The sequence below is a fragment of the Anticarsia gemmatalis genome, chromosome 20, assembly GCF_050436995.1.
Source record: "Anticarsia gemmatalis isolate Benzon Research Colony breed Stoneville strain chromosome 20, ilAntGemm2 primary, whole genome shotgun sequence".
NCBI classification, from domain to species: Eukaryota; Metazoa; Arthropoda; class Insecta; order Lepidoptera; family Erebidae; genus Anticarsia; species Anticarsia gemmatalis.
Window position 1 is genome coordinate 3,913,573 of NC_134764.1, and position 22,672 is coordinate 3,936,244.

At 36.1% G+C, this 22,672-nt stretch overlaps 3 protein-coding genes across 3 annotated transcripts; 2 read left to right on the forward strand and 1 right to left on the reverse strand.

The window, feature by feature from the left end:
* Positions 1–497: 497 nt before the first annotated feature.
* LOC142981428 (uncharacterized) lies at positions 498–5,688 on the reverse strand. The gene is made up of 3 exons (XM_076127342.1): positions 5,576–5,688; positions 5,003–5,271; positions 498–4,637 (listed from the first exon to the last, which is right to left on the reverse strand). The coding sequence occupies exons 1-3, from the start codon at positions 5,621–5,623 to the stop codon at positions 665–667; spliced, it is 4,290 nt and encodes a 1,429-aa protein (XP_075983457.1). The 5' UTR covers positions 5,624–5,688; the 3' UTR covers positions 498–664.
* Positions 5,689–8,179: 2,491 nt separating this feature from the next.
* Positions 8,180–15,796, forward strand: LOC142981711 (lysosomal acid glucosylceramidase-like). The gene is made up of 12 exons (XM_076127794.1): positions 8,180–8,387; positions 9,335–9,462; positions 10,913–10,967; positions 11,390–11,531; positions 11,971–12,127; positions 12,888–13,048; positions 13,355–13,481; positions 13,569–13,682; positions 14,675–14,822; positions 14,966–15,045; positions 15,135–15,421; positions 15,631–15,796. The coding sequence occupies exons 1-12, from the start codon at positions 8,318–8,320 to the stop codon at positions 15,734–15,736; spliced, it is 1,575 nt and encodes a 524-aa protein (XP_075983909.1). The 5' UTR covers positions 8,180–8,317; the 3' UTR covers positions 15,737–15,796.
* Positions 15,797–16,603: 807 nt separating this feature from the next.
* Cdk1 (Cyclin-dependent kinase 1) lies at positions 16,604–21,432 on the forward strand. Its single transcript, XM_076127727.1, has 7 exons — positions 16,604–17,008; positions 17,137–17,281; positions 17,956–18,090; positions 18,422–18,531; positions 18,648–18,761; positions 19,130–19,232; positions 19,347–21,432. The coding sequence occupies exons 1-7, from the start codon at positions 16,860–16,862 to the stop codon at positions 19,551–19,553; spliced, it is 963 nt and encodes a 320-aa protein (XP_075983842.1). The 5' UTR covers positions 16,604–16,859; the 3' UTR covers positions 19,554–21,432.
* The last annotated feature ends 1,240 nt before the right edge of the window (positions 21,433–22,672 follow it).

Sequence of the window (22,672 nt, forward strand, 5' to 3'; positions counted from 1 at the left end):
AGTTGCAAGAGAAATCAGTTTTTTCATAAAGTTTGTGATTTCATCGCAACGTATCTAAGACTTATACAACATATCAATACGCAGAATCTGATCTGAAAATGAACACATGAATTTCTGATCTTCTCCAAAAATGCATAAAAGTGGCCATGGTATTACACACGAACGAACAAAAAGAGAAATTGAATCCATAATTTTGTTGGTTTACCTTTGTTAAACTATGTATTTACATCTCATACATGAGTTATGAGGTAAAGCTGTGTCAATATCTTAATCCTGCGTTGACATCGAAATGTTTACATCACGACATTTTCGTTTACAGAGCACTTTCCCGAAGTTGAGATCCGTCGGTTTTCCAAAAAATGATGTTCTACAAAAAACAAGTGTAGATTTTCAGTCTCGTTCTCAACAATAAATAATTCGTATGGTGAGACCACTCTTGTAACCTTGTAGTTAGTGATTGTTCTCTTTAAAAGGGTAAGTAAAAATCAGAATATTGTAATTTTTTTTATTATTCGTTCACAATTTCAGTAAAAAAATACGTACAAAATATTTAACTTATCATAATATAAATTAGGTTTATTTACATTTATTTAGACCTACAAAATAAAGCATACATTAAGTCGTACCATTGCTTGTAACTTTTATAATTTTAAAAGTGTTCTTACTATTCATGAGTACAAACCATCTTACATTTATAGGGAACATTTTCTTTTAGCGCTTGCTCATGAACAATTACCGAAGTTTCTGAAGGCGCACGCGCCATATCAAGTTTTAAATTATTATTAGACATATTGTCTGTCAATTCCTTAGCAATCGACTGACTCCTTCCGACAGACTGTGTATTAGCCAATTTTAAAGGCTGGATATGCCCATTGTTTAATTTAGTTTCTACTGCCTCTCTAAATTTTGTTAAAAGTGGACTTTCATGAAGAATAGGCCGCGTTTGTAAAGATTTTGTGCCAAAATCTATGATCATTCTAGTATTTGATTTTTCATTGATTGGCGATGAATACCTCAGTCTATTCTCGCGGTTGGGACTTGATGCTGAAATTTTTAAATGTCTTGCTTCACTAGGAGATTCATTCTGCCGTTCATATAATTTTCCGGGCCTAGATTTTCCAAGATCTTCTTTATTTCTTGTCGAACGTGGCGTAGAGTCTTTGAATTTATCTCCAGATTGTATTACGGGTCGAGGCGATGTAGCAAACGAAACTTTTATTGTACTCTCTTTCTTTTGATTCAGTTTTTTCCCTAAAATTAAATTAGAGTTTTGTAAAGCGGTCGGATTTCCTAAGCTTCGAGAACTTTCTATCTGTTGCGAGGGTCCTGTATTACTAGTAATTGGTTTTATAATAGGTGCAGTTCGCAGATTTAACGGGGATGAATTAACTGACGTGGTTTTTAATTCAGGCACTTTAACAGTTTTTGGAACTGGCACGCTTGCAGCCGCTGGCATTCTAAGCTTCCTTTGTTGTTCTTTATTTGAACGTGAGTTCATATTTACTCGCTTTTGTGACGGAGGCTTCCGGGGAGCCATTGTTATTCTATCGTTATTTCTCCCATGGTGTCTCGAAATATTTTCTAAAATATAAGACGGATTTTTAATAGGATTTCGGAATATATCAATATTGTCTACCACTTCTCTAAATCTAGATTCTATCGCTTTGCGTGTGTTCAACAATCTTGAATGAAAGTCGTTTGTTGCCTGAAGTGGTGAATCCATTAATGGTTTCCTGGTTTCCTTTAATCTGGGTCTGGGGATATCTGATGACACTCTACTGTGAGCCTTCTGATTCTTACGAATGTTTGTTTTGTCTGATTTCCAGATATTGCTTTTTCCTTCAATGGTTTTACCGAGGTTACTACCTTTATCTTGAAGAGTAGGTCGCAATTTTATCGGATTTAAACTTAAATTTTTTGGTGAAGACAACTTGGTTCTGTATGAGGGTAGTCCAAGCGTAGGTAGAGCGGGTTGTTTAGACGATCGAGATTTTAAATCCATAAAGTCAAGATTCACATCTTTTAGTATCTTTGAAGGTGGGAGTCTTGATAGAAAACTAGATGTACTCGCATCTGTTGCCATCACAGGTTTAAATAGATCTAATGTCTGTGATCCTGGCTTTGTTTCCGATGGCGTAATATCTTCAGTATCTCTATTGCTCTTATCAAACATAGTCGTGAGTTTTACTTTGATATCGTCGAGTGAAGGTAAAGGCTCAAGACGAGGGAGTTTCAAAACGTCGCTCAGACCTGAAAGTGGCTTTGTTAAAGGATTTAAGTGATTTGGTGATGGTTCCAAAATAGGCTGTGATCCAAGAGTTACACTAGGCTCGGCAATTTGGTTTACAACACCACTAGCTTCGAAATTTGAGTCTGTTTCCGATACAGTTTTTTGTAACCCAAAGTCAGATTTACACGCTTGCTCTTCAACATTTTTCAACTGAACATTGTCTAGATTGGCGTTTTTCTCTACACACCCAATCTTTTCTTCTGCGGGTTGATCGGAAACCAGAAAATCGGCATAGTTTCTGTTGTTTTCGGATATGCTCTCAGCAGCAGATTTATCGCACTCTAATATTTTTGACTCACGTTCCCGTTCCACTTCTTGTTGCAGCATGGAATCTGACATATTTTGCAAATCTTGTAAACTTATTTCACTAGCATCCTTTGCGTTATCGTTAGTTAGATCCGGTTTTGCAGTTGTTATGACATCTTCCAAATTATTTTCAATAAAGTCTGGTTTTAATGTTGTGACAAATTCTTCCAAATTATCACTAGATAACTGCGTTGATATATGTTCAGAAGCTTCGTTCTGACAATCTGAATCTTCGCTTACACTTTTAGCTTCAGAGTCATGTTTGCTTTCAACATCATTACTTGCGGTTTCACTATTAAATATGTTAAGATTTTTGACATTGGTCTTAAAATTCTTTAAGTCTTCTATTTTCTTCGCAATATGTTCTTTGATCGTTGTCAAAGTTTTATCCACAGGTAAAGCATCAAACAGTTTGGGTCTTTTATCGATATCTTGAGAACTGTCAATAATCTGGTTTTCTTGATCTCCAATTTTACTTGGACCCACATCACCCACATTTCCGGCTTCTACATTTTCATCTTCATTTTGTCTAAATACTTCTTCTTGAACGCCATTACTGTTGTTACTTGAATCTGTCACTAAATGATCTTTATTCTCGTCATTTACACAGTCGGTATCTTCTGAACTTTGTCCATTAGCTTGTTTGTTGAGTGATATATCTTCCGTTTCATTCACGTCCGTAACCGATTCTTTAGGTTTTGTATCAAACACGAATTCTGATGCTCCTTCGTCACAGTCATCATTGGTGGATGTCTCAGGATTATCATCAGCAGAGAGAATACTCGTATCAGCTTCCTTAAAATTCGTGTCGTTATTCTCCGAAGCGCCCTCTTCGCAATCGTCTTCAGTAACTTGTCCCTGCATCGAGTTCAAATCGTTTTCTTTTTCGTTGAAATCAACCTCTGGATCTGACCCGCTTTCTTCACAGTTCTCGTCAAAGCTTGCAGTATCCTTAGGGTTCACCTGTATATTTATGAGACTAGGACTACCTTCTGGGTCATTCATGTCACTTTCAATAATATTAAAAGTTTCAGAATCATCAACTTCTCTCATAGTTGTAACGCCAGAATTATCAAGCGGTTTAGATGTCCATATTAGTTTTTGATCGTCATTTGTATCTGTAGTCCTTGCCGTGTGTTTGTTAATTAACTCTTTTAAGGGCACTAGCTCGACATCTTTCAAATTTAATAGGTTTGGCAAACTGAGGGATGGAGCTTTATGCTTTAAACCTCCTAGAAGTAGATTGGGAACTCTTTTTGCCGATTCTTCATAAATTGTAGAAGGTTGATGACTGAGATCTTCATTGTTGTTCATTGTATTGTCTTTTAGCAGAGATCCAGATCTGAACTTCGGTATACGTGTTAACGGACTAGGAAACTTATCACGTATAGTCTGAAGTAGCGAAGATCTACTCAAGTCAAAGTCCTTTAATTTGTCTAATACGGACGCAGATCGTAATTCAGGGACTTTGTTTCTATCACAATCATCCAGTGGGTTAATATTTGAAGCACTTTTCGTCGTAGTTTTGGCTTTCATTGATGAAGAATGACTCCTCGAGTCATTTACGTCTTCGTCGATTGGAACTCTTTGCTCATGCACGTTGCTAGCACCTACCCCACTATCCATCTCATATAAATTTCTGTGCAAGAGCTTTGAATGTCTAACTTTGGGCAATCTGTGTTTATGTATGATTAAATTCGATTTTGGTGCCACACGCGGCCTATCAAGACTAGCTCTAGCGGTTGGCATTGGATGAATACACCGCGCTTTTTGTATGTGGGACGCCTGAGGTATGACGTCATCATAATCATCAGAAACCTTTGGATTAACTACAATAGTAACTATGTTAGCACTTTCCTCGGGGGTTGCGTCTCCAAACAGGATACTTTCGGCAGCCTTCGCCGCACTCTTGGCAGCATCCCTTGCAAGAGCGTCTTCATACTCCTCGTCCGTTGCTTCGCGTAATGTTTGCAGCACCGACGACGCTAGGTCTACCTCTGGGTTAAATATTGGCTTCAGTTCTTCTTTTTTATCGCTTGGCCTGAAAAGACAAAGCAAGGGATTGTATGAAACCTGGAAAGCATTCCAAAAGTGAGTGTAATTTTTATCGTTGAAAAGGTATTATCTTATTTATAAAAAAAATGGGTATGAAGACGTCATACCCATTTTTTTTCGGTTATAATTATTATGCACGTTTGAAATATCAGTGGTGTAATGCAGAACACGAGTACTTAATGAAAGTAATAGGTATTTAAGGAGAAAACACATTTTTGACTCTTCTTCGGTTGGAGCTGGGGGCAGAAGTTAGTTAGTATTTAGATGTCAATGAAAACTTTCATGCTCTTATGTGCCCTGTTCCTGTGCCCATTCGAAGGACAGTTAAGGCTAGAATACATAATTACATACCTTAAGAAAGAGCCAGCAGCACGCATTGCAGTTGGAAAGAAGACTGATGATGCTCCCTGGGGATCAGCGTCACGAAACCGACACGGACAGTCGTCCACGTCCCGCGCAGCAGCGAACACGCCCTCAGTACCGGCGGCCATAGGCTCCTTGTATCCATCACTGCGTAGCTCAGTGTTGCCAACCTCCGCGCAAGGACAACACTCCCCGAAGTCCAGCTGACGTGTCGGCCGCTCATTGTGACTGTCTTCTGTTATTGGTTGTGATGATATCTGAAAAAGTCAGTTAAGGAATCCTTTAATTAATACAAGGTTTCTGGTAACTTAAGGGTCTCGGTCGAAGCTGGTATTAAAAAATTAAATATAAGAAGTGTTTTAAGTTTTTCTTGCTTCAGCTCCCATGCAGACCTAACGCAGAATTTTAACGTCCCACTTTTCCCTATTTTTACAATACGTAGCTAATAATAAAATATTTTCTTATGTAGAAATTAATAAGTCTAACAAAAACACCGTCTAAGATCAGCATCACGAAACACAACAGTTTGTATTGATAAAGTAATTAAAAGAAAATACTTACATGACTGTTGAGCACTATTAAGACCACCAAACTCGTCCGCCGCCACATCTTTCAAGTTCACATGGAGCCAGGCAAATAAACCCGAAGCTTCGATCTTCATCGTAATATCTCACCGAATATATAGATTTTATCACCAGTTTAGATAATGAGCGCATAGCGAGGCACGCGCGGCTGTCTCTCGAACTCAGACGTGACAAAAATGCAGCGCTAAGCAACATTCATATCAATGACGATAATTTATCTAGTTTTGTAGACCGTAATGTTTCAGATGTGGACCATTTCATTGATAACGCTGGACATACTAATTACGTTCTGTAGGTCCACCCGGTCCATTTTTACTGCATTTACCTATGAGTTCTTTAAGGAAAATTACTGAACCGCTCAATTCAAAAACATAAGTTAATAAAGTGTAAAGTATTTAATAACAGGTAAGGATTTATTATACTGGGTCAGAAAAGCTATTGATAATATGATATATTTACTTTCGCCATTTATAGCGAAACTAGCTGACCCGCGCACCTTCGCTTGCGTCACATAAGAGAGAATGGGGCATAATTTTCCCCGTTTATGCAACATTTTTTACTGGTACTCTGCTCCTATTAATCGTAGCGTGATTATATATAGCCTATAACCTTCCTCGATAAATGGGCTATCTAACACTGAAAGAATTTTATGAAATCGGACCAGTAGTTCCTGAGATTAGCACGTTCAAACAAACAAACAAACTCTTCAGCTTTATAATATTAGTATAGATGACCCGAGTCTGAATGTACGATGAATAATTTTGTCGAGATATTTTTAATCGTTCAATCTCCATGATTGAATTTACCGAAGAGTGTGAAGGAGTTTTAGGCCTACTTTTAACAGCGAGTATTGTTTTTTTATTAATTAAATGATAAAGATGTCTTGACACATCTGTACTCTCAGGTGTTTTGCCAGCAGCTGTTGACAATTGACATCACCAGCCAACTATGTCAAGAGGCAGGCAACTGGTTAATTATACAGATGTACACCTCACTTCAAAATAAATTTGAATATCATAATAAACGTTTTCTGGAACATTAGTGTATGGTAAATGAATGGCGAAAGCCCAAACGTAATTTTCTTTAAAAAATTGTGCTTGGTTACTGATAGTGGAACAGTCAATCAGTTCCAACTTCATTAAGCTTATGCCTGTATGAATTGATTTAAGGTACGGCTTCGCCTCTCACATAAAATTTTCCAATATTTAATGATAATAAACCGTTTTTGTCGTAAATAACCTATTTTTTTTGCAAACAACGGACACAAAGTACAACCAGACCGGAAACAATTATTTGTGGATCGTACAAATTGATCCGTGTGGGAATCCACGACCTCCCGACGCAGTGGTGGTATCGGCGTGGTGACCTAAACCACTGCGCCACAGAGGCAATCAATATTATATTGCTGCTGAGAAATAATGTTAAATCCTATGTTTTTGTCCTAGTAGATGGAAAATCCTATGTTTTTGGTGCAGGATTAGGACTAACGTATTTATTATACTAAGTCTTATTAGGACCTTGTTTAACCAGCGATCCATTACCGTTATACGTTTTCATTACACACAAAACCATTCTCAGCCATTCTGTTTGACTTGCTCGATACTTGACATTATATCTCAGTTATTTTTTGCACATAAGGCACGTGCTGATGAATTTTTTTGTTTCAATCATTAATTCAACTTATTTATAGATTCAGTACAATTAACATAGGAAGGCTCTTGAATTATTATCATAAAATGACCATGTTCAATATTACTTTGAAATCACAGCAATGGTAACAAAGTGGTTGCCTGAATATACTTAGCTGAGCCTGAAATAATGACGTTTTCATGTTAAAGACGCGCTTTAAAACATTCAAGCATTGTATGAAAGAAAATTACCTACAGGGGGAGGTTTTACTTGTGCCTTGGATTTCATGGCCTAAACATGTTTCATGAAAAATATTTTTAACTCACAAACCGAAGAGCAAATGAGCAATACATATATTATCCTTGTGCCTGTAAAATTCGGATAGCATTGTTACGAAGTGCGATAATGACACGACTTTATTAGTAGGCGCTTTGATTTGTCATCACTCGAAAGCAATCCCGCGCCTCTTAGAATTCTTACAGCAATGTGGACTACACAATACTAACTAAAATAGCCACCCACTGTTCTTGCACTTAAGTGTTGAATTCATGTCAGTTCCGTAATAGCAGGTGAGATTGGAACTCCAGTGGAATGATAACGACGTGATGAGGAACGCCTCTTAGAAGAATTAAACCTTGACCTATAAATTAACAAAACAAACTACTGTTAATCTCTCGGGATATGCGGGCTTTGAGACTGATTTTCTAACAGACTTTGTAATTAAATAATAGGTACCCACTTAACTAATTAAAAACAGAATACATTAGGACGAGATATACATAAAATCCATATCTAGAAATAATTACTCAGTTATAATTCTTTTTAAGGATGATGCTATGTAGATTATAGAGGAAAAGACACAGTTTATTGAACAAGTTGGAGCGTGAATAGCAGGATTTATATCATTGAGGAAGTAACCTGAGTGGTCGGGCACTATTTATCAGTTAGGTGAAGCACTCTGAGCTCAATCCACAAACACTCTTTAACCAGTGTTGTTGTCACAATATTATTGTTGTTATTTACGAAGTATTTTGTTGTGATACTTTAAATGGAGTTGTAAGATAGTTTGGTCAACGTTTTAGATTAAAACATGGAGTTTAATAAAATAATTGTAGTGTTTACAGCGGTCTTCCTGTGCTACTTAAATGGAGCATTTGCCGGTATGTAATCTTTTATCCAGATAATCTAAAGTAACTTTAATTCTTTAATTGTAACTATTTAATCATTTTAACTCGCATAGAACTGGCCACAAGTAAATATTTACAACAAGTTAAAAACATTGGCAGTTTTTTATCGACCTCTGTGTATCTAATGGATTAAAAGGTCAACGTTTTTCACACGAAGTCCAGCAATAAAATATTTAGATGATAATGTTATTTTTGCAACTTGTTTTATATTTGATAAAGGTGCGATGTTTGCATTCGTTACTCACAGAGATGAGAGACTCATTAATTACATAGTTCTATATTTGCAATGAACTTCATTTTTATCAATTAAAGGGTTATTGTTAACTTTTTTAATAGCGATGATTAAAGTTTTTGCACAATATTGTCAATTCGAACTGTCTTTAACATACATACATATTTGATTTTTTTCGGGTACATATTTATGCATTGCTTTTTTCCTGTTTGGTATTAGATTATCATTCGTTTCGCACATATTTCGTACAAGAATTATTGAGTTTCATCATATAAGGATTTTCAAGTACCTTATTAACTATATCGATTTATCGATAAATATGTCAATCGCCGACCGGGGAACTCCCTCAGCTCTCAAAACTGATGCAGTTTTTAAGCTGTTTTAAAAACGGATTTAATGAGAACTGTTTTGAAAAACAAAATAATGAACGGATAAATTAGCACTAAGTATGAACTAAATACACTAAAAGGTGCGGGGTAGACTATAGTATAAGGGTATCCTTAGTTATGAAATGTGCTTGTAGAAAACTTTAGTGGATGGAGCCCTGGAGAACTATACCTATTACCTCAGCATGGTATGAAGTTCAAAAGCCCCAGTGCATTTTTAACCAGGCATACACCCAAAAGTTAGACAGGTCTTTATATCATCGTTCCGTAACGTCATGCATAACAGTGTTTGTTTTCGTCAGATAAACCATGCGCGGCGTGGCCAGTGCACGGTAAGTCAGTGGTGTGCGTATGCAACGCCACCTACTGCGACACCGTCTCCCGAACCTCACCGACCGCCGGCACCTTCGTAGCCTACACCAGTTCTGCGGTAAGATCGCCTATCTATCTAATACTATCTATCTATGTATTTCGCCTCTTTCTATCTACTGTTGAGTATAAACCTCCCCCCCCGCGCTGCGCCACTTGATACGGTCAGGCGTTGTCTCGTGTTTTGCAGCCCTACACATTTGATGTTATTTCGTCATCTAGTTGGAAACCTTCCTTGTGACCATACACCATCACTTTATGATAATGAATTTGCCGGTAAAAAGGGAAATTCCTGATAACCGGTATTTCCATTGTTTTAAAATGATGACTCATTTTCTTTGGCATCGCAATTTCACAATAGCAATTATTCAAAAAAAATCTTGGAATTTTTTTAAAGAATGTTGCAAGCGAAACATCCCGGCTTAGGAATGCTATTTGAAAGTACGATTTTTTTTATCATAAACAATGATAAATGACTGCCACACCTGGGCAGGTGTATATTTCCTCCCTTGCGTTTTATCTCTTTATCAGTATGATAAAACAGACATTCGTAGGATTGCCAAGTATTTCCTTTAGTAATCAATGATAACATACAAATAATGAGTAATAGTCAAAGTTAAACACAGGTGTTCTTTTGAGATAAAAGGCTTTCTCAACTGATCGATAGCTACCAAGCTGTCTGTACCTGATTTGGTGTTGTAATCTTCTTGATCTAATAACTTAAGTAGGTATAAACGATATCTACATGAAAAGGCACGCTTTAAAGGGCTTATACCCATGGGTATAATAAATAGTTGCACCATTTATAAAAAGTACTAAAGGTTTAGATAACAACAGCCGCGCGGATCGATCTCTGAGGTTAAGCTACGCTTGCCGAGGTTGTTCTGTGGGAATGGGTGACCATCTTAAATATAAGGGCGGGGAAAAAGACTTTTCGCATTATACTATGTATGAACTTGTAATAAAATCTCTTTGGCTTCAAGAATTATAAATGAGTACACGGTTCATTATGTTTCTTTCAGTGAGCTCGTGAGGTAGGTACCCAAATATCGAGCTTTTCTTGTGTAAAGAAAAGTTTTTATTACATGCTCATAATACGTACTATAATGCGAAAAGACTTTTTCCCGACCTAAAGTTATATCGAGTTCCTCCATGTTTTGGAAGGCACGTTAAATTGTGGGATCCGGCTGTCAGTCGTTAACTGTAACAGTAGTCAGAAGTTTGAAAGTCTGACCTGGGTTGTGAGGTCAGATAGGCAGTCGCTCCATGTAAAATACTGTTATTCAGCTGCATCCGGTACTGAAAGCCGATATAGTTTGGAAGAAAGGCTAGGCTGATACTAAATTTTCTACGCTCATGAAGACATCTACTTAGTTCATTGTAAATTAGGTAGGTTCCAAACTTAATCACGATAAGGTACTAAAATTCATCTGTAAAAATAAATAAATAGGTACCTAGCGCTTATGTTGCAATATATAATATTTTATAATTAATTGATATTTTGTCTTTAGGGTGGTTCGCGGTTTAAAAAAACGACTGGCAATTTACAACCGGCGGCAAAGTTAGGTAAGTTGTTTGATAATTTATTCACATACTGTTATTGCAATAATGTATTGTCTTGTTCTTCGTGTGCCGTAATAAATTTGTTTAGGAAAATATGAGAACTTAAGGGCTAACAGGAAAATGCATGTTTGCATCAATATTTCGCAACAAATGGCAACGCTGCGTTGCTTGAAATTAAATTTAATATTGAGCAATAATATAAAGCTCTTGAACTAAACCACTAGCAATACCTACGTATTATTTTATTTAAGTATCACATCACAACAATGAAAATATTTACATTCTTAATTACCTACAAAGTTATTAAACGAGAAATATAGGTACCTACACAATTTACAAGTTAATGGTTAAAAAACCTATTATTAAGTATTTAGTTAAATTTATACTATAAATTAAACATTTTAGTGATCAGAATTTTATTCTAGAGCCTGGATGCGGTACGGAAACTCTAGTCCTATATCCAGACAAGAAGTATCAAACGATTGAAGGCTTTGGAGGATCCGCCACCGACGCCGCGGGGATCAACTGGAAGAACCTTTCAGAACCACTTCAGGAACTACTAATTAAGTAATTAATGTATCTTTTATTCCTTAAGTGTGTTATTCCTCAATACACGTTATATCTCAATTCTATACGTACAGGACCTATTAAAAACAACTAAAGTCATCTGACTTGTTTACTAATTTGTTTGCGGTAAACTCGAAACCATGAAAATGCATACAGAAGGATGCGTTTTCATGCGGTTTTCACTAATAAGCAGACTGATTCATCAGGAAAGTTATGAATATAATGTACCTATTATTTAGTAATGTTTTGAATAAACTGGCTAAAACATAAGATGCTTGTTGAACATGTTGCAAAAACGATACACGGGAATGCAGTCCTCTAGCTATCTAATTAAATAACCTAAGTAATTGGGTAATATTAGGTAATTACCTACTTTTTACATATTATGTTAGGTCGCGAAAACGGTCTTGATTATATCATAAAAAAATGTCTGTTTCAGCTCATATTTCAGTAATGAAGGATTGGAATACAATACGATTCGTGTTCCGATCGGCGGTACTGACTTCTCCACACACCCATACGCATACAACGACCAGCCTGAGAACGATGTCAAACTCTCGAACTTTACACTGGCATATGAGGACTATCAATATAAGGTAACGTTTTAATAGTTGCTTTCTTTCTTTCTTTCTTTTAAAAGACAACTCCCGCACTAAGAATTGCTCTTGTGTCGCGGGGACTTTTACACACATACAAACAACGGACACAAAGCACAACCAGACCCGAAACAATTATTTGTGGATCGCACAAATAATTGTCCCGTGTGGGAATCGAACCCACGACCTCCCGTTGCAGTGGTATCGGCGTGGCGACCTAAACCACTGCGCCACAGAGGCAGTCATGCTATGTAAGTCTAGCCACTTCATACAAATACGTCATGTATCATCACTGAATAATTTTCAAAACAAATGAAGTCATTTTATCGTTACACTCATGTCTTGTTTGATAAGAACTGTTGAATCATCTAACTGATTCAAGTATGATATACATATACATATATGGAACTTGATTTTTGTCACAAAAAGTTGATATCCTTCCAATTTAGAATAGTGGTTTATTATGTATAGCTCATAAATTATGAAAAACAAACCCTCTTATTCATAAAAATATAATATGTAGTCATGAAAGGCTTATAAAGAGTTTAGTTTCTTTCACTCCTTAGCGAAATGAAAAAAGACAAAACATATTTTAGAAGTTTTTTTATTATAGTGTGTTTATGAATAAGAGTGCTAAGAAATAGAAAGAAACTCGGTCATATAGTTATACCTGGCTTAGTTCCTGGCACTCCAATATCCATCCATCAGGCCTTCAGTCTCAAAATTAAAGTCATAATACTAATGGCATTATATTTCATAGATCCCGATGATCAAGGCTGGCATGAAGGTGGCTACTGCGCCGGTACATGTGATCGCCACCACCTGGTCTCCCCCGCCGTGGATGAAGACCAACCCAGTGTACTCTGGGTACAATAGATTGAAGACGCAGTACTACCAGACGTATGCTGACTACCACGTTAAGTAAGTACTTATTCGTTGTTAATTGTCGTAACAAAGGGAAAATTAAAGAGAAGTTTAACATCTTTAATTCAGTTTCAATTTTATATCTTCAGTTAGGGATAACCTAAGTAGAAAGCTATCTATTATTTTACTATCACACGATATCGGATCTCTTAAAGCACTTCTGTAACATAAAGACGTCATATGCCATAGGAAATAAAAATAACAGGCTGAGATTGTTGGAATTCGCTAGAAAATGCTAGACTATCATAGTTGTAAGAAACGATGTACGCTGCAGGCAATGGAAGTTATGCTTTTACTTTTCAGATTTATTGAAAAGTACACAGGTGAAGGTATCCCGATCTGGGCCATCACTACGACGAATGAACCGACCAACGGACTGACTGGTCTGTGCTTCGGCATCAACTGTTTAGGATGGACTTCAAAAACTATGGTAACACGTACAATCTAAATTAAGAGTTTTCAGCCATGTCTTAGTACTTACGTAACTATATTAAAATATGCTTGTCTCTTATTGCAGGGCAAATGGATTGTGAACAATTTAGGACCAACAATCCGCAACTCTACGTTTAAAAATGTTAAGATACTTGCAGGAGACGACCAAAGGTTAACCATTCCGTATTGGATCAATCTGGTAAGTATATAGCTCAGTGAAATGCGGTGTTATAATTACTTTCTTTGTCTCGTGACCTAGTTTATTGATGAATAATATCATGATGCGTAAATAATATAAACAGGTGTGTGATAACAGATTAAAATAACTTGTGAAACAGCATTAATGACACAAAGAAATAAGGAACTTTAGATACCTATGACATAAACCACAAACCGCTAATTAGGTACCTACACATAATGTCAAAGTATTTATCGTAATAAATATTATTAAGCATATACTCGTCGTCAATACGCGTAATTAAATTAATGACACCTTTGCAGCATAGTAGTAACTAGCTGACCCGCGCAACTTCGCTTGCAACATAAGAGAGAATGCGTATTTTCCCCGTTTTTGTAACATTTTTTACTCGTACTCGGCTCCTATTGGTGGTAGCGTGATGGTATATAGCCTTCCTCGATAAATGGGCTATCTAACACTGAAATAATTTTTCAAATCGGACGGATTTTTCAGTAGTTCCTGAGATTAGCGCGTTCAAACAAACAAACTAACAAACAATCAAACTCTTTAGCTTTATAATATAGATAACAACGTTGTATGAGTGAGTATAATAGATCATAGGCTTGATATGGGGACCATTTTTTTTCTACTTATTACTTAGTCCGATACTCTAAGACATAATCTAGCGGGCTTTGGTCCAAAACCTATGTAACTGTAAGTTGAACAACTTCGCAACATAATAATAAACGATTATTAAGTAGTTCCAATCAGAAAAAATGCTGGCTGCGACGGCGAGGGCTATTGCGTTTCGATCGACCGATTGGTAGAACAATCAACCAAGAGTCCAAAGCACTGTGTCTACAGTTAACTTTCTAAAACACCTATCTACTTGTGTTCAAGTTGTTTAGCAAGACCTATACCAACTTGTAACTTCAAATTATAAATCAGCAATGTTTAGAACATACTGAATTACTGTAAAAAAATATTTTCTTCATTAAATTGTTTGTTTCTAGATGGTTAGAGAACACCCCGATGTTCTTAAATACATCGATGGTATTGCGGTCCATTACTACACTGACTTCATCGCTCCCGCTGCGCTCCTCTCTCAGTTGACCAAGTTCTATCCAGACAAGTTCATCATCTCCACTGAGGCTTGCCAAGGTAACTGACTGTTTTTAAACCACACTTTCCTCTGCACACAGAGAAGCGCTATTTTCTTTAAAATGCATCAATATGTTTCATAATCATTTATTTACTTTGATGTATTAAAAAAAATTTGGACTACCTAATTTACTTTTTTACAGGCTCTATGTGGTTTGAGAAACATCACGTCGATCTCGGCTCATGGCCGAGAGCTAAGGGCTATATCATGGATATTATTACTGTAAGTTAATAAAATTCTAAGATTACCTGAAAATATTGTCTACTATTCATAAAAAGGTCCTTGTAAAAAAACTTATTTTACTTTTTCAGGATATCAATCACGGTGTAGTTGGCTGGATAGATTGGAACATGTGTCTCAACTTCGAAGGAGGTCCGACATGGGCGAAGAACTACGTCGATTCTCCAATCATTGTGTACCCGAACAAGGGGGTGTTTATCAAACAGCCAATGTTCTACGCTATGGGGCACTTCTCTAAGTTCGTCCCGAGAGGATCTAGGAGGATCAAAGTGGCCGGAGCTTGTAGCTGGGGCAACTCTATCTCAAGAGTAGCATTCACAACCCCCAGAAATACTGTTGTAGTTGTACTTTATAACGAGTAAGTATTTGAATAATCTCATACTGTGGACTCTAAAATTAATTGCTTTAAAAGCACGCATAGGTTTTCCTTCACGTAAAGATACCGAGCACTATTTCCGACCCGGGAATCGAAACCCCATTATGAACCATCGCTACCGACCAGACTACTGGTGACTATATCGATTACTATTTTACTGTGTTTATTTTAAATTCATTATTTTTTCACAGTGGTGGAACTAGGAAAGTCAACATTAAGTTAGGTGATAAGCAAGCCGAAGTCGAGATGGAACCTCAGTCTGTCACTACCATCGAGCTACCAAATTCATCATCTTAAATATGTTATTTTACTTTAAGTATGCAGAACAATAATAATATATTTTTTATAAAAGAAGAACTGAATTTTATTTAATTAATATGTTTCATGGGATACTTACACAGATGTTTCATATACCCTAACGAAATAAAGGACTATGTCTAATTTTGCCAGTCAGTATTAAATTTTCAAAATTAAACCAATTCGCTCTCTATCGGCTCGCCCGCTAGATTCTATTTGTTTTTTTTTCTATTTTTTATTCAATTCCCGCACTATGAATTCCTCTTGTGTCGCGGGGACTTTTATAAACACACAAACATCGGACACAAAGCGAAAATCTTAAGCATATAAATAATATTGCATGATAATCCTACAAAATTTAATTTTTGGATTTTTTCTGGATATCAAACATACATTTATTACTTTAAATTATTTAAAAAATAGGCATGCCCCCCACAAGATGGACCGACGACCTGGTAAGGGTTGCCGGAGTCCGATTGATGAGGGCGGCCCAGGACCGGTCCTATTGGCGCTCGATGGGGGAGGCCTTTGTCCAGCAGTGGACGATTCCCGGCTGAGATGATGATGATGATGATGATTTAAAAAATGCTTCTTAATAGATACCAATAAATAATAATAAGGCGATTTTACAAATAATAAAGATTCTATGTGGACTCACAATTGTCTTCGCCCCCTACTTCTCTATGGTTAAATATATCGCGTTCCGAGTATTTAGTATTTACTGGTTACTATGCTAAGCATGAACGAACAAATTTGTCCTATGTTTTCTACTCAAGAATGCTACGCAAGTATAGATACAGTTTTTGGAACGCTTTTTTCCATAGACAAATAGAGTAAACCTAGAGGGGAATAAACAATTCAAATAATTTAAAAAAACTACCTTTGAAAGCCGTTGTGATACGTTAACGCTATTTTAGTAATTTTACTCGTAAACAAATTAATTATAAGTTTCTTATATTGCGTATGAGTATACAAGTATTTAAAATAGTAATATTATTTGTAAATGACGTTGACAAACTTGTAGCTGTTGTAAGCAACGCGGAGAAAAACAATATATCTACCGCGAACAGAAGAGGAACTTCCTCAGGTTTCCTTGAATAGATTCAACAAAATTCCTCACAAAATGGATGATTTCTTAAAAATTGAGAAGATTGGTGAAGGTACTTACGGTGTGGTGTACAAAGGAAAGAACAAAATAACGGGTCAGTTCGTGGCTATGAAAAAAATCCGTTTGGAGTCTGAAGATGAAGGCATTCCGTCCACAGCCATAAGGTAAACGGTCAATGTTGATATGCTTTCTTATCAAAAGTTCTAAAAGGTTCAAAATTCACCACTTTTACGTAGAAAACGTCCACGCAGTTTTAAACAACATAACCTATTCTTGTTTTTGTATCCGACAGGGAGATTTCGTTACTGAAGGAGTTAAACCACCCAAACATAGTGAAACTTGAGGATGTTCTCATGGAGGAGAGCCGGCTGTATCTCATATTTGAGTTCCTCTCCATGGACTTGAAGAAATACATGGACTCTCTTGGATCTGGCAAAGTATGTTAATTTTGTAATTTCTTATGTGAAAATATAGCATCATATTAAACTTCATTAGATACTCATTTCACCAATAGATTGCTGATAAAGATATCAAGGAACCATCAAAGATTTTATTTGAATACAATATTCAAGTAAAATCATAGTTATCTTTCATGTAACATGAAAATTAGTAGCATAGTTAAATGTAGTCAAGTCTTTGTACCAAGACACATGCACCAATGTTATTGTTGTAGACACAATGTAAAACAATAAACACTGGTTTCAGGCGCTTTGCCAAAGTATCAAACACATATTGGCAAGGAATATACTTAAACTAAACAAACTGAATATTTTGTCATCTTTTCCAACTACATAATAACATAGTACTGAAGTTTAAAACTCTTGTGTTACATAGCTACATCACTTTGGCCTTGCTTATTATTTAGATCATACTTTGAAGTACATTGCGCCAAAAATCATGTAACAGTTTCAGTACTGATGCAACACTTATGACATATTCGTCATTCATTACTATTCTTATTGTCAAGAATCAAATAATTCCTTTACACTAACTACTTTCTTTGATTTAAGTTAGCATCCTTGACTGTTTGAAACTTGTTATGGAGACAAAAACCTGTATAGATTATTTATTGTTTCTGTCAAAGTGTTTATTGCTTTTTTTATGTTTCCAGTTCATGGACCCATCAGTAGTGAAGAGTTATCTGTACCAGATCAACAATGCTATTCTATACTGCCACCAGCGGAGGATCTTGCACAGAGATCTGAAGCCACAGAATCTGCTCATTGACAAGACTGGTATTATTAAAGTAAGTTTATTTACAAATGTTCTCCTTTCATTTACAGAATAAGATAAGCTTTGTTTATTCATTTCTTTTGTCAATTCATTTTATGTGTATTTTTTGTTTTTGTTAAAGTTTAGGCATAGAGATTTTGTAAGATAAGAATAACGATCAACATGGCCAAATGGATGTCCATGACCTATTGTATATACACTATTTACTTACACCTTGTGTCAGTGCGAAAAACATCAATGTTTCAAATTTTACAATCTTAGTTCACCCTCTAGTGGTCATTAACAGTTACTTACACTACCACATGTTATGATACAAGAGGACTAAATAATGATCTGTATTGTAGGTAGCTGACTTTGGCCTGGGCAGAGCTTTCGGAGTGCCAGTGAGGGTGTACACTCATGAAGTGGTCACTCTGTGGTACAGAGCTCCTGAAGTTCTACTTGGCAGTCAGAGGTAAGATTACTTTCATTGTCCATATTTAGTGAATAATTTCGAATATACAAGAAACAAGCGTAAATCGTGAAGCCAGTGTTCAAACAATGTGTTAAGTTGTTGTTTCTTATTTTCAGATATTCATGTCCTATTGACATGTGGTCAGTAGGCTGCATCTTCTCTGAGATGTCTTCTAAGAAACCATTGTTCCAAGGCGACTCGGAGATTGACCAGCTGTTCCGTATTTTCAGGTATGACATGACTACTAGATTCTGATGTAACTTGCATTATTATGAGGCCTTTTTATAGTACACTAGCTGACCCGCGCAACTTCGCTTGCGTCACATAAGAAAGAATGAAAAAAAAATTCCCCGTTTTTGTAACATTTTTCGTTGCTACTCCGCTCCTAATGGCCGTAGCGTGATGTTATATAGCCTAAAGCCTTCCTCGATAAATAGGCTATCTAACACTGAAGAATTTTTCAAATCGGACCAGTAGTTCCTGAGATTAGCGCGTTCAAACAAACAAACAAACAAACTCTTCAGCTTTATAATATTAGTATAGATTATTCATATTTTAATATGTAGTTAAAATCCTTTTTGGTTGGTCGTTATTCCAGAATGCTGCGCACACCGACTGAAGACATATGGCCGGGAGTATCGTCCCTGCCAGACTACAAGCCAACATTCCCCAACTGGACTACATTCAACTTGCACAATCACGTAAGTAGATATTTGTAACAAAATGGTACATCGCCGACTATTCTACTAAAAAGTTGAGAAAAGAAAACGAAAATTCAATGGGAATAACAATTATATTTGTCATTTGTTTATCAGGTGCAGAACCTAGACGAGGTAGGCATGGACCTGCTGCAAAAGATGTTGGTGTACGACCCGGTGAAGCGCATCTCAGCGAAGGACGCGCGGCGGCACCGCTACTTCCGCGACGTGAAGCTGCCGCCCGGGCTGGCCGTGCACGCCGCCTACATCCGCTACCAGCCCGACCTCGAGCCCGACTCCGACTGCAGCGCGCAGAGCGTGTAGCGCCGCCCCGCCGACCTTCGCTCACTAGAATGGTGTTTCTTAACGACCGTTTGTGAGATGTACATATATTTTCGTCAAATTGGATTTCGTTTTAATTTATAATTGCAGAACGCACGTCGACGTATACATCCACGATTCGTTTGCTATACGGTCCCTAGGTGAGAGTATGCTAGCTGGATAGTCCAGGGGCGATTAGGCCGGCTTTGCCACTATTATAAATAAATTTTCAATTGTCATAAATACATGACACTAAAGGAATTGATTATATTTTTTATTAAATTAAATATAGTAATATCTAAATAGTACTGGTGATGTGAGTCCAGATCGAATCATTAACCAGATATCAGTCAGGGTTTACAAGCAACGCACAATCTTTGGCAAGATGTTTCAAAGCCAAATATCAAAAGAATTGTATTCTGACAAAAAATTGTCTATACCAAAATTGTGCCAAACTGTGATCACTGCCAGTTGAATTATTAGAACATAGAACATTATTATTAGCTTGTATGAGCCTTGTATGTATAACTTATAACCATATCAATACAATTTGTTCAAAATGATATCAACCATCGATTTTGAACGAATTTTTTTATATGGGTTAAACAGAATTACAATACAAGCTGCTATACAAAATACTATAGCCGTTGGTGCCGATGTCTTAGACAATTTTAATAAATGGCGCATTAGATATTACATTAATCCGCAAAGTATAACAAATTATGAAACAAGTGGCCTTTGAATTGTGTAGCGTAATCGTAATGTAAATAAAATGTGTGTTATGGGTTTGTAGGGCGTCGAGTTAGTTTCTTACGTTTATATATCGCATGCATGGTAGTCAATATTGTACCTACCATCTTAGTTAGGGAAATATCAATTTCTTCAGACTATCTCTTGTTCGTATTTGGTGCAAGGAATGTTTGGTAAGTTTTTCGTCTAACCATAATTCATTATAGGGTATCTTTCTAAACTTAAAGCTTCTATCACTGTTCTTTAATCCGTGTATCGACTATAATTTTCAACATGGCTACTGTCATGTTTTTTTAATTTATAACTCAATTTTTTTTTACTAATGGTTAAATTGGAAAACTTGTCAAATAGCCCATCAGTGAATATGTGGTATTTGTAGGTGGTCTTCTCTCTGTGCGAGTGTCTTGTATTTTGCGAGTTTGTTTTGTCTTAATACTTACAAAGTAATAATTCCATGTATTTTATATCATATCGTATGCCAGCTGAACCATGTGAATTTCTAAGAGTCAACACAGTGGTCAGCTTTTATCATATTAATTTAATGTAAATAGATCGAGTTGAACGTGCCAAAATAATTATTTTATTTGTTGTAGTCAGCTAAACTAAAAACGCACCTCTTTACTTTGAATGTACTTAGCAAGCTAAGGTCAAAAGTATGAGTACAATCAAATTATCTTATTCAGACAAAATGAGGACGATTTAGTTAGACTAGCACTGTATGTTGAAGTGTCCTGATCTCCGCTCATTAGTCCACCAGCAGACGCAAACGCAAACGCGTGTAATAATAAATTTAAAATTGCTCATGTGAGGTCCATGCAAGCTATAGGGAAAAATTTACAAAGAATGAACATGGCCTCACTATATCCATTTTCATAAACTTCACCTCCCGTTTGAGACAAATGAGACAGGTAGAACATATTGACAATGTGCGGGGTCAGCGCTCTTCTTATTACAATAAGTATTTACTTAGTACTAAAATTATTGTATTGAACAATCATTTCCGTATGCGACGTCGAATCCTCTGGTCACTGTGTGTATTCGTTCAAGGATATTATTATTGATAATGAATTAATTTGATTTAGGTATTATCTTAATTTTAAACTAATTAAATTTTAATGATAAGTTTTTAGTATTCTGTTGTTTTATTTTAATTCCCGGTAGTAAAGTAAGAAAATCTCCTTTGCTTCATATTCATAAATCTTGTCATATATTTATATGAAAGTAAAAAACGAGTATTGCTGATAAGTTTTTATTAATATTAACAACATTTCGTAGTAAATAACAGTTATGAATGGGTCTTATTCATATAAAGGCCGTCTATTTTTTCCTTAGCAATCAAGGCATCATATTAACATAGGGATTTTCAGGATTTTTCATACATTAATAATTTACCAATAACATCAAACTAATTGCGTCATGTATTCTGAAAAAGTTGTTTGACAATGAGAGGCCCCAATTAAATTAAACCATTTAACTTGTCTGAATGTTGAATGACTAAGAAACAATAAGAAAAAAATACCTATTTACATTTTACAGTTAGATATATACTCAAGTTCTAAATGTACAATCACATCTATATATTATTTCTATTATCTACATCTTTATAAATTCAAACATACAAATATAAAATCAGCATCTTATTATGTTCAGGCACCTGTGCTATAAGACTTCGCTTCTCATTACAACTACACTATGCTACAAGAAATATGGAAGAATTTTATTATGGAAGGGCTATTATGATCTATACATTGTTAAACAAAATTATGAGGTTAATCATTTTAGATCAAACTTTTTTTCTTTTTGAACTGGCTATTACTCCAATATTGCACTAAATGAGTCACACCAATGATTTTTGTTATGAGCATATTTAAAAACTAGGTACTTCAAGGATAAAAAATCTGTTTTTATTTTTTTCGTATCTTCAAAAATGACCGAGATATTAAACGTCAAAGTATGGTCTTCGCGCTAAACTCCGGCGAAGCGGCCGCACGGACGTGTGACGTCATCTCGCTACACTGCTATTTCGTCAGTACTTGTCGATACCTACATAGGCTCGTTGCGCTCTTGCGGTTTCGCTTTAAATAATTTGTTTTGCTTATAGTGGACAAACAAAATGGTTAGAAAATATTGTATTGTTCCTATGTGTACTAACTCCAGTGAAAAAACACCCCAAAAATTGTTTTTTTGTGTACCATGTAAACTGTTTTATATTTTTGCAAAAGACACCTAATCTAAAACTTAAAGCCCGGTTCAGATACTGTCAAGCGCAAATGTTAAATAGAAGTTTATTGCCTTTTGAACACTTCCTCAAGATCAAGATCCTATATCATGTTCATACCTACCTAGCAATGAACTTCTACTAAACAGTTGAT

Bases quoted from the DNA above. Each gene is read 5' to 3' on its own strand.
- Cdk1 (XM_076127727.1), top strand. From the start codon at position 16,860: ATGGATGATTTCTTAAAAATTGAGAAGATTGGTGAAGGTACTTACGGT. The intron at 17,009-17,136 runs GTAAACGGTCAA...TGTATCCGACAG, and splicing joins ATTCCGTCCACAGCCATAAG to GGAGATTTCGTTACTGAAGG. The intron at 19,233-19,346 runs GTAAGTAGATAT...TTTGTTTATCAG, and splicing joins CATTCAACTTGCACAATCAC to GTGCAGAACCTAGACGAGGT.
- LOC142981711 (XM_076127794.1), top strand. From the start codon at position 8,318: ATGGAGTTTAATAAAATAATTGTAGTGTTTACAGCGGTCTTCCTGTGC. The intron at 14,823-14,965 runs GTAACTGACTGT...ACTTTTTTACAG, and splicing joins CTCCACTGAGGCTTGCCAAG to GCTCTATGTGGTTTGAGAAA. The intron at 15,422-15,630 runs GTAAGTATTTGA...ATTTTTTCACAG, and splicing joins GTAGTTGTACTTTATAACGA to TGGTGGAACTAGGAAAGTCA.
- LOC142981428 (XM_076127342.1), bottom strand. From the start codon at position 5,623: ATGTGGCGGCGGACGAGTTTGGTGGTCTTAATAGTGCTCAACAGTCAT. The intron at 5,272-5,575 runs GTAAGTATTTTC...TGACTTTTTCAG, and splicing joins TAATAGTGCTCAACAGTCAT to ATATCATCACAACCAATAAC. The intron at 4,638-5,002 runs GTATGTAATTAT...TTGTCTTTTCAG, and splicing joins GCTGCTGGCTCTTTCTTAAG to GCCAAGCGATAAAAAAGAAG.